This window comes from Mus pahari, chromosome 9 (genome assembly GCF_900095145.1).
Source record: "Mus pahari chromosome 9, PAHARI_EIJ_v1.1, whole genome shotgun sequence".
NCBI classification, from domain to species: Eukaryota; Metazoa; Chordata; class Mammalia; order Rodentia; family Muridae; genus Mus; species Mus pahari.
Window position 1 is genome coordinate 92358023 of NC_034598.1, and position 11798 is coordinate 92369820.

At 43.0% G+C, this 11798-nt stretch overlaps 2 protein-coding genes across 4 annotated transcripts in view; one reads left to right on the forward strand and one right to left on the reverse strand.

Annotated features, from left to right (window-relative positions):
* Nucleotides 1-5029, forward strand: part of Glt8d2 (glycosyltransferase 8 domain containing 2) — a 39313-nt gene extending 34284 nt beyond the window's left edge. For both annotated transcript variants that reach the window (XM_021205596.2, XM_029542493.1), the window contains exons 8-10: nt 698-864; nt 2598-2710; nt 4411-5029. In XM_021205596.2, the coding sequence (XP_021061255.1) occupies nt 698-864; nt 2598-2710; nt 4411-4580 (450 nt within the window). In that variant the 3' untranslated portion in view covers nt 4581-5029. The remainder of the gene's footprint in view (nt 1-697; nt 865-2597; nt 2711-4410) is intronic.
* A 499-nt stretch (nt 5030-5528) lies between these two features.
* The window catches only part of Tdg (thymine DNA glycosylase), an 18303-nt gene continuing 12033 nt past the window's right edge, over nt 5529-11798 (reverse strand). Inside the window, exons 5-10 of one of the 2 annotated variants that reach the window (XM_021205066.2) lie at nt 11509-11644; nt 11246-11328; nt 11069-11163; nt 8526-8697; nt 7857-7982; nt 5529-7333 (exon numbers count right to left, since the gene is read on the reverse strand). In XM_021205066.2, coding sequence (XP_021060725.1) covers nt 7194-7333; nt 7857-7982; nt 8526-8697; nt 11069-11163; nt 11246-11328; nt 11509-11644 — 752 coding nt within the window. In that variant the 3' untranslated portion in view covers nt 5529-7193. The remainder of the gene's footprint in view (nt 7334-7856; nt 7983-8525; nt 8698-11068; nt 11164-11245; nt 11329-11508; nt 11645-11798) is intronic. The other variant, XM_029542492.1, reaches the window with a different exon arrangement.

The window sequence follows — 11798 nt, forward strand, 5'->3', positions numbered from 1 at the left end:
AAGGTATTTTATATTATTTGTGACTACTGTGAAAGGTGTCATTTCCCTAATTTCTTTCTCAGCCTGTTTACCCTTTGAGTATACTGTTGGAGCTGCTTAAGCATCAAGAAGGCAACACCAACAGGCAGATGTGGCAGTTGGAAGGCTAGAGAGGTCAGAGCTGTCACACAGATAGAATGTAGGGCCCTGAAGCAGAAAGGTTGTCAGTGGAGTCAGACAAGCACGTAGCAGGTGCTGGGACTGAGCAGGGCACTCAGCATTCAGAGGCTGGAAAGGAGGTAAAGCCAGCAATGAAGAGTGAGATAGCTTGGTGGGTAAAAAGCACTTGTCCTAGAAGTCTGACCTGAATCCAAGATAAACCAACCATCTAAGTTGTCCTTTGACCACATACACACACACACACCATACCACACACACACACCTTTAAACATATGCTAGGCATGGTGGCACATGCCTTTAATTCCAGCACTGGAAAGGCAGCGGCAGATATCTATAAATTTGAGGCCAGCCTGGTCTACATTGTGCGTTCCAGGATGATCAGAGCTACAAAGTGAGACCCTGTTCACACAACAAAGCCCACCAAAGGAAGGCTTTGAAAGCTGCCAGTAGGCAGCAGGAAGCCCAGAGATAGTGCACAACAGCTTCAAGAACATAAACCATTTTCCCTAAACAGAAGGTCCCACCTGTTCTTTTGCAGAACACATACATGGGCTATCTGGACTACCGGAAGAAGACCATAAAGAACCTTGGCATCAGCCCCAGCACCTGCTCATTCAATCCTGGTGTGATTGTGGCCAACATGACTGAATGGAAACACCAGCGAATCACCAAACAGCTGGAGAAATGGATGCAGAAGAATGTGGAGTATGTGTGCAGGTTTCTCTGCCACCACTGCTCCCAGTGGAACAAGTGGATCGGCTCATCTTTGTGTAGCTCAGGAATTAGCACAAAACAAAACAAGACACCTGAGGTCAGATTCTCACAGAATCTGTCAACCAAGAAAAGGAGCATGGGGACAATCTTTCCCCAGGCGATAGAAATCTAAGAAATTGAGACGAGGAATCTGTGCCCTTTCTTCTTCCCAACAAGTTGCTTAATAATGCGGCTTGAATCTTTTCCACTGAAAAAACCCTTCATTTATCTTAGTTGAATTTCTTTTACAGGACTGCTTTTTTGTGAAGACTAGGTCTCACTATGTAGCCCTAATCTACAGGCCTGGAACTCACTAAGAAGCCAGGCTGGCTTTTGCCTCTGATATGCTGGGATTCAAGATGTGTACCATCACCTGGCCACAGACCTACTTCTAAGGCTACTTTCATAGAGCCAGCATTTAAAAAGAAATACTTTTATTTTTTGCTTATTTCCTCTCTCTGTGTGTATGCGCATATGTTTGCAATGTGTGTATGGGTGTGTGCACAGGTATGTGTGTGGATAACTTCAGGGTTCATCCTCATCAGCACAGTTCAGCTCCTTTTGAGACAGGATCTCTTGCTGGCCCAGAGCTCAGCAATTAGGCCAGGCACTGGCCATTCTCCTGTCTCCACCTTTCTTGTGCAGGGATTCCAAGCACAGAGTTTTCACATGGGTTCTGGGGCTAGATCCACCAACTACTTACTTTACTGAGTTTTCTCCCCAGAACTTGCATTAAAAGTGACTTTTAATTTAAAATTTAAGAGTTTTAATTATCAGATTTTTAGAATAGAGCAACAAAACAATTCACTAAGACAACCACTACCACATCATTGTCTTTCCTATCAGTCTTTATTATTTTTATATTTATAGTATCTAAAATATTTATATTAAAAATTTAAAATATCTTATATATCTTTAAGTTGTTCATTATAGTTCCCTCATTTTAAAACAACTAATTTTAATTCTATGCATATGGTGTTCTGCTTCCTCCATGTATGTCTGCACCACATGCATGCCTATGTCTGCTACCCTTGGAGGCCAGAGAGTGTTGGAACTCTTGGAACCGGAGTCACAAATGGCTGAGAGTCAACATCTGGATGCTGGGAGTCCTCTGTAAGAGTCCCGGTGCTCTTAACTGTTGGGCCATCTCTCCAGCTCCTTCATCTATGTATCTCAGTACCACTGAACTTGTATGTAATTGCAAATAATATAGGATCAGAATTTGATCTTCTGAACCTACCATTAAAAAAACCCTGAGAGTTAGCGACAGGATATTAACAAGTATTAACATTGTGAATCTAGGTGACACACGTGAGAGTGTGGCCTTAGGTACATACATTGGGAGACTGGCTCTGGGCCACGTACTGTGATCCTACATGTACACACACGGGAGATAAGGTGTGATGGCGCATGCCTACAATCCCAGCACATGGGAAGTGGAGACAGCAGGTTTGACTCCAGCCAGGTTTTCTTTGGCTAGACACGGACTTTAAGACCAATCTGCTCTACATGAGACCTTGTTTCTAACAATGAAAACTCCTGATTAAAAAAATAGGAGTTGGGGAAAGTAGAGAAGACTTCCATCTTTTCTCCTAGGATGGGCCACATGAGCATCTATCTACTTCCTGTTTGTGAGGGCTCCTGACTAAATGTTGCTTTTTTTTTTTTTTAAATCCCATTCTTAGAGAAAACCTCTACAGCAGCTCCCTGGGAGGAGGAGTGGCCACCTCTCCCATGCTGATTGTGTTTCACGGAAAGTATTCCACCATCAACCCGCTGTGGCACATACGGCACCTCGGTAAGTCCTTCCAGGATGCAGGGCAAGTGAACTTCTCACTCAGGGAATACCACCACCACCTAGCAACTATAAGGGCTTCAAGCCCTAAGGGTGACCTTGGCCACCTCCCTTCCTAAACCCTTAGGCTCAGAATCTGCAAATGCAAATGGTATCTTTAGTTGCCAGAGGGGAGCATTCCATGATTCAAGAAAAGGATTCTGACTCGGGCTGGAGAGATGGCTCCACAGTTAGGTGCACTGGCTGTTCTTTGAGAAGACCCAGGTTCAAAAACCCAGTATCCAAATGGTAGCTCCCAATTAGAGACATCTAATTCCAGTTCCAGGGGATCTGACACTCTCATGCAATACATGTAAAATAAAAATAAAATTTAAAACAAAGTATTTAAAGCTTACGGAGTGATGCTTAGCATAGACGTTCCACCTTGCAACGCTCCAGTGTACAGAGTCTACTGAATGTGACCTTAGACAGCTTGCACTTTAATGCTATCAGGCCAAAACTCACTGTTCCCATATATGTAAAGTCCCATCAAAGTGAAGGTCAGTAACAAGTAGCATGAAGCTGGGCTGGGGATATGGCTCAGTGGATACAAGCACTTACCAAGCAAGCATGACTACAATTTGGATCCCCAGGACTCTTGCAAAAGGGAACAAGCATAGTTAGTGGCCACCAGTACCGCAGCACAACAGGGTTCTCTAGGTAAGCTGGCTAGCTGGACCAGACACATCAGTAAGCTCTGGGTTTAAGTGAGAGACCACTGCTTCAATATTGGAAAGAAATTGAGGAAGAAACCTGATTATCAACGTTGGCTTTCCGTAATGCACACAGATAGTATAGACACGTGTGCAAAATGGAAAAAGGCAAAGGACAGACCCTATCGCAGACTCAGTTTCACACTTGTGAACTGCTAACTACTGATGCGCAAAAAGGGCATAACCTTTCTGAGGAAAAGAATCCGGTTTTCTCTATAAGGTTTGGAATCAGGCAAGAAATGTAGTCAGTCTGTACAGCAGTAGTTTGAAATGTGATCTGGTTTTGTTTTGTTTGTGGAAAGCAACACTAAGGCATATTAAGTTAGGGTCAAAACAGAAAGCCTTCTATCACTCTATAAGATCAATTAAAGCCATTCCACATTGTCCTGGAGCTGAGGTGAAGCTGGCCCTCTGATGACTTCTCGGGACACAGAGCCTCCTCTCAGATGTGGGCTCCCTTTGTGGAGGCTGGCTGGAAGCTGGTACCTGTACCCACAGCTAAGGTGACTGAGCAGCTTCTCTTCTGCAGCTGCTAACGAGTGACAAAAGCCAGATTCTATTGTTACTGACATGTTCCTGACATTGCATGAGAGTGTCATGTAACTGACATTGTCACAAGGCCATGATCCTGGCTGACCATTTTTTCTCTATACTCAATGGAGTTTCATTGTTGTCTATGGAAAAAAAAACAACAGCAGAGGATATTTATTTTTTATATAAATTATATCTGCATGACCTTCTAGGATACTGCAGAACACTCAGAGGAACGGCAGTATTAAGGTCTCTTCACTACTGTAGCCTTAGGCTTATGTACGGTTATCACCAAGGGGTCTTATGTGAGGCGTGACTCCTGTTAACCGGAAACTTTTACCATAGCTTGTATCCAAGGTTTCATATAAAATCATTGTCTCTAACAAGCCTGTTATTTATTTCTCTCTGCACACACTGAAGGCTGGAACCCTGATGCAAGATATTCGGAACACTTCCTGCAGGAAGCTAAACTACTCCACTGGAATGGAAGACATAAACCCTGGGACTTTCCTAGTGTTCACAATGACTTATGGGAAAGCTGGTTTGTTCCTGACCCTGCAGGGATCTTTAAGCTGAATCACAATAGATGAAACACTCCAACAGTTAAAGTACACCCCGGATAAAAATGGAACAGGCCCTCTGAATCCTCTAACTCTGTTCTTTAAGAGCGACTCTTCTGATATATATGACCTACAATGTAAGAGACAAAAACTATTGTGTACAAGTTGAAACAAGGCCCACACAGACAGACTTAACTTCTTGAAGTTCAAATGATTGCCATGAGCAGCCCCTACTCATTCCTTTCTTTTGGTGTTTTGCGACAGGGTCTCGCTATGAACCCCAGGTCTCTACCTGAATGACAACTATATCTGAAAGTTTTCAAAATCTCTAATTTCTCAGTTAAGATATTTTTGGAGCAGTTCTTTTGTTTTACTTTTAAGATGGGATCTCCCTGGCTGGAAAGAGTGTTGGCTGCTCTTCCAGAGGACCCAGCTTTGATTCCCAGCACCCACATGGCAGTTCCAGGGGATCTGATATTCTCTTCTGGCCTTCACAGACACTGGGCACACATGTGATGCACATATGGAAGGCAAAACATCCATACATGTTTTTGAAATAATAGAAACAAGTTACCCGGGTGGTGTAGGCACATACCTTTAATCTCTGTGAGTTCGAGGACACCCTGTTCTATACAGTGAGTTCCAGGACAGCCAAGGCTACAGAGCAATGCTGCCTCAAAAACAAACAAACAAACAAACAAACAAACAAACAAACAGGGTCTTTCTAACTTGGAACTCAACTTCTAACTCACAAAGATCCGCATGCCTCTGCCCCCTAAGTCCTGGAACAGAAGGCCTGGGCCACCACACCTGGCTGCAGGGTTTTCCTTCTTAAAAACAGGATGCTAGTTTTGTCTTTTACAAAATTATAAATTAAAAATTGTAGTATCTGTAAAAATAAACTATTCAAGCTCTTGTGATTTTTGTCTACATGTCACATGTAACAGAAAGTAAAGCATCCTCAGGTTTACAGTGGAGAGGAATACCATTAAATCCTGCTAGAGAAGAGCTGGTATAGTAAGCATAGCCATTCTTAATGTTTATTGTAAAAAACGCTCAGACTTGCACATGTTTAAAATCTCAGTATTATTTAATGAAAACACCCCACCCTGTCATGTACAGGGCACACCGCGCTCGCTACTCACTTACCACGTTAAGGAAAAGCACCAGGAAGTACTCAGAGGGTCCTCATGGCCGCTCTCCAGAGTCATAATTTAAAGGTATTTCTCCATGGTAAAGCTACAATAGTTACACACCAAGGCAATACCACATGCTTTACATAGTCCCATGAAAAAAATAATTGATCCTAATCCCTGATGCAAGGCACTTCAAAGCACCCGCATAAAATGCCCATGTAAACAGCAGTGCAGTGCACCTTCCAAATAAAATAACATGACTTGTGCACAGCCTGACCCAGACTGAAGGAAAAAGAAAGCCCATCACTGCCACAGCTAAAGGCATGTTAAAATTTCCACCAAGAAACTGTTTCTCTCATTATTCACAGAACAGGCTACATAATTCTGTAAGATACAAAACCCTCGTGGGCATTTCATACTGCCAAACCAGCATGCTCCAGGGGTGTGCATCAAGTCAGAGGACTTGTGAGTGCTCAGGAGTGAGCGCGCTAGGCATCTCTGAACACGCATGTTTCCTAGCTACCAGCCCTGGCCGGTGGTCTGCAGCACCATGGAAAATGCACGAGCAGCCACAAAGGTACAAACTCCAATCAGCTCTTTCACGAGGCTCACTTAGTCCACAGCAGTGACAATAATTTTTAAATTATTGATAAATGATTAGCTTTCCCTAGCAAGAGAAGTTCTGTATTAGTACATCCCATGTACACAGCACCAGTTTATACAGGGTTATCAAACACCTGAAGCATCACGTTGCTAACTGGAAAGTTCATTTTTTAGCACTTTCCATGTCAGGGATAAAATCAGAACAGTGATGAACACTGATGGGGAATTCAGTAAAACAGAGGAGTGGCAACTGTCCAGGTTCTACTGCGTTCTCAGGAACCTGTTCCTGTCTCTGAGAGGATTAACACAGAAGAGGCAGAGGCCAACGGCAGGGCTCAGGCCCCATCAGGTTTCTATTACCAAGCAACTGCCACACACACCACTGGGAGAGTAAGAGGTTCTGCGTGTGACTGCAATCCAGAGGGTTCTGAGTCCAACCTCCAGCTTCGAGTACACGGAGGGTTGGTCAGCTTCAAAAAGAGACAGGCACGTCTGCCTTTTCACTGGCCTGATTATTACTAGCATGCCCTTCTTAGGCATTTAAAGGGTTAAGGGCATATATAGGTATGCACAGTGAATTATAAATATTTCCACTGTTGCTTTTTTAAAATTATAGATTGAAGTGACTCCTCAGAGAAAACCAGTTTCTTCATAAATGAAATATAGTATATAAAAAGCTGGAATGATGGGTAATTCAAATACAAAACTCAAGTACAAAACACCCTATTTTTCCTTTCCAAACTACACAGATCCATACAGTTGACTCTACCATATAACTGCTCCATATATAATTACACCACTAGTGTAAGGACTATTAACACTAAGCCCCTCAGTCAGCATGAGGTTCTCCGTCCTGACGTCTGCATTGGAGCTGCAGCCCTGAGCCTGAGTGAGAGGCATCTTCCTAGGCGTGGCTCCCCTCTTCCTGCTCTCGGGTCCCACAGTTATCAAAAGGGATCTGTTCTGTAAACGACTGCGCCGTCCACTGCCCATTCGGAACGTCACCGGGAGCTGCTTCTCCTCTTGGCTCCGCACTGTGGGCTGCTACAAAGGGGAAAAAAAACTTAGTTCACTGTCAAGTTTAAACTGATCTAATTAGGAGACTTTAAAAGTGCATTAAAGAATTATTAAAATACTGAGCGAGCTTTTAAAAACAGTGATAAATGATTGCTAGATTTTCAGATCGAGGACCAAACAAATCATCATTTGTCACTCAAGAAGGGAAACACAAGTTGATTGGTTTACAAGCCAACTTAAACATGCCTTTAATCCCAGCACTTGGGAGGCAGAAGCAGGCGGATTTCTGAGTTCGAGGCCAGCCTGGTCTACAGAGTGAATTCCAGGACAGCCAGGGATACACAGAGAAATCCTGTCTCGAAAAACCAAAATAAATAAATAAATGACTAAATTAAATAAATAAATAATTAAAACCCAACATGTGTGAGAAGTTTTAGTTACTTAATTACATTTTTTCATATTAGTATTCTAAATCTTCAGCGATCACCCTTTCTTTCTGCTATTCCCATCAGCCCAGTCTTCTGAAAGGACGAATATGGTGGAAACATACTTAGCCCATTTGAAGCAATGCCACAAGGTTCACCATTGCATGGGTTTTCACCATAGGCGCCGCCGTATGCTGCCTCATAGCCTGGATCATACTTTTCTTCCTTAACAGCCATCTTCTTTGCATCCTCTGTGGGGAGGGAAAAAGAGGATTGACACTGATGTTGTATAAAAGCTGTATTTTCTGTGCAAATACAGCTGAGTCATATAATTTGTTGTTATTTTCCTTTTTAAGATATGTTATTTTTTTATTTATAAGTGTGTGAGGCTGCACGAGTTTATATGCATGCAGGTGCCCGATGGATGCCCTGGAACTGGAATTACAGGTGTCTGTAAATTGCCTGGAGTGGATTCTGGGAACCAAATCCTGGTCTTCTGCAAGAGCAACAAGTGCTCTCAACCACTGGCATCTCTCTAGCCCCATCTGCTACTGTCCTTCAAGTTATTTGCAGCATACACTCCATTAGCTTGTAGAAACTGGACAGGTCCACGGCACCCTCGTTAGGCTGAGCCATGCTCTTGGACTCAGAGTACTGGACCTGTGCTCAGACACTAGAGCTGTTATCACAGCGGCTGGTTACAGCGCCATCTTCTTTCTTCCTGCTTTAAATCTGCGACTTCGTTCTGTTCTGTACACACAGGAAGCTGAGGAGGGAAGGGGATGGTAACAAACCTTGCGCAAGCTGCAGGTCAAATGTATACTGCACTTCCTGAATGTCCGAGTTGCGTTCAATGCCTTTCAGCTGGTCTCTCAAGTCCTTCAGCTTAATGTAGTAATGAACTTTGTCCTGGGCCCGGGGAAACTGAGCACATCTGGCACTGGACGATGGCATGACGTAGCAAAGCTGGGATCAAGGTTTCAGAGATGTTAGCAGCTGACTGAATCTATTCACACTGTGGTTAGAAAAACTGAACTTTATTTGGCTTAATAACTTCATGCTTATAGGCAAAATCAAAGAAGCTGCATTTAACATCCCCAAGTGTAGCTTGCTTTGAGTTCTTTTCTCATAAACTATGGACAAAGCCTTGTCCATAATTAATTTAGAAATGTCCCTAGAAACTGGATGAAATACCAGAAGTGAATGGCAGCAGGGAAAGACATTTGCATTTATCATGCCGACTGGTGGCAAACTGTCCTTCAAAGAGCAGAATTCATTTCTTGTTCTCTACATATAAGTGAGGAAATTAATATATTTATGGCAATTTTTAAGTTGGTTTCCTTTCATATATTACAATTATTTTGAGACTTCCTCATCATATATTATAATTATTTTCTATTTTTGATAATAGAATTTTTAGTAACTACTGATTAATGCAGATGTGTGGGTGTTAGCATGTTTTATAATAGCACATTTTCAAGATATTCTTCAATTAAATCCACAGTAGACTAGCTAGGGGTAATGGCACACACCTTTAATCCTAGCAGAGGCAGACAGGTTTGAGGACAGCCTTATCAATGCACACAGTGAGGCCCCTGCCTGCCTCTCTCTCCCTCTCCCTCTCTCTCTCACACACACACAAATAAGAGAGAATAAAAAGAAGAAAGTAAATTGTTTTCACTTCCAGGTAAATCAGTAGCAACATCAATAACTTCGTAGAATACACCGTGGAAGATAGATGCAGGGCTGCCTCGAGAACAGCCACTGTTGCCACAGTTACCTCTCGGCTGTCAACTGACCCAGATCTGGACTCATTTGTGAAGAAGGAACTTCAACAGAAGAATCACCCACATCTAACTAGCCTGAGGCCTTGTCTGTGAGGCTCTTTCTTAGTTAGTTTTGAGGGGCGTGGCATGTGGTATGCGTACCAGTGGGAGGAGGAGGATGACTTGTGGGAGTCAGTTCTTTCCTTCCACAGTATGGGTCTGGGGATTGAACTGGGGTTGTCAGGATTGGCAGAAAATGTCTTAACCCACTAAGACATCCTGCTGGTCCCACGAGGCATTTCCATAACCGCTAATATTTGAGAGCCCAGCCAACTGTTGAGTACTGCCATCCTTAGTCTGATGAGCTTGTTTGTTTGCTAAATGTCTTTTTTGTTTTTGTTTTTGTTTTTTTTTTAAGATTTATTGATTTGTATGTGCACTGGTGTTTTGTGTGGATGAATATCTATCTGTGTGAGGGTCCCAGGATCTCTGGGACTGGAATGACAGACAGGGTGAGCGGCCATGAGAGTGCTGGGAATTGAACTTAGTTCCTCTGGCTGTAAGCATGAAGCCCTCTCTCCAGGCCCAGAGCCCGAGTTCTATAAGACAGCTGAGCAAGTGAGATAGGAATATTTTTCCACAATCTCTGCTGCAGTGACTGCTTCCATGTTCCTGCTCTTGCCTCCCTCCATGATGGGAGGTAGCAGAGCTAAAGCACTTGCCTTGCATGTGAGGAAACCCTATACTCAATCCCCCCCTACACACACACACACACACACACACACACACACACACACACACACACACAGAGGAAAAAAAAAAAAGCTGAAGTGGTAGAGTATTGCCCTACATGCAAGTTTGATCTCCAGCACAAAAAACCAAGACATACAAAACCCTATGCTTTACTAAAAAAACAAAACAAAACAAAAAACAAAATCAGAAACAAATGTTTGCAAATACTTTGTGGAAATGAGTTTGAAAATCACTATACAGGGCTAGACAGATAACTCAGTCGTTAAGAGTTCTGGCTGCTCTTGCAGAAGACCCAGGGTTCAATTCCTCAACACCCACATGGTGGCTTACAACTGTCTATAACTCCAGTCCCATGAAATTAGATACCTCTTCTGGCGTCCATGGGCCATGTGGTTGTATATAGATATATGTTATATACATTAAGCAAAACATCCTACGCATAAAAATAAATAAATAACTGAATAAATGAAATGTTAAAAAAAAAAAACAAAAAACAAAAAAACAAAACAGAGAGAAGGCGAGAAAGCTTCAGAGCTGACTCTGATTATATGACAGCACCTAACAGGCTGGCTGGCTGTTGGCCTAATGTGTTCAGCTCTAAAATAAGGTTGGTGTTAGATATACAAATGAAGTAGGTAACTTTAAAGGTGAGGATACCAATGTACACGTTACATACATATGTATGTCTGAATTTGTACGTAACCAATGATGACATTCTGAATGTAGTACAAGCAGTTCCCCTGACATTTAGCTGACAGATGGGAAGGACAGTCAGCTAGAAGTCCCTGGGCAGCTTACAGATGCACTTGGAGACTTACAGTTTCTGTGTCTGGGATCTTGTGGGGTTGAAGCCCAAATTCCAAGTTCTTAACCTTTACTCCAAAAACTTCTTTACTGAAAATTTCATAAATACCTAAAATAAAATACAAACATATTTAACACTGCCCTTTGTCATGAGCATAGAGAAAAGACAAAAATGTAAAAGTAATTCTTACATTTTCCATTAAACACTGCTATTCGTGGCTGGTATTTCTGCAGTTTCTGCACCAGGATGCGCCCTCCTTCCCGGAACTCTTTACTGGAAGTGAATGAGGAGGCGGTGAGGACAGAAACAGAACAGTGTTTGCAGTGAGCGCTGTCAGGCAACTCTCCACACGTCACACACACTTTTGGATCTTGGTTTGGATTGGCTCCGTACAATATTCCTAAGTGGGCGCAAGGCACTCGCAGCACTGTAAACCTCATGTTCTATAGCTACCTAGACAGATCCTTGCTGCCTGGCGTCGTCCTTTCCACCATGTTGGTGAATCCAATGCCGTATTTCCCGGGTAAGGTGTGGTCATCCATGTGATTCAGCTGCACCTCACTCAGCCCCGACATGAACAGACACTTCCCTGTGAAAAGAACACTCTGTTACTTCCATGGAAAGTGAAATAAAAATTAAAAAACAAAAACAAGCCGGGCCTGGTGGCGCAGGCCTTTAATCCCAGCACTCGGGAGGCAGAGGCAGGCGGATTTCTGAGTTCGAGGCTAGCCTGGTCTACCAGG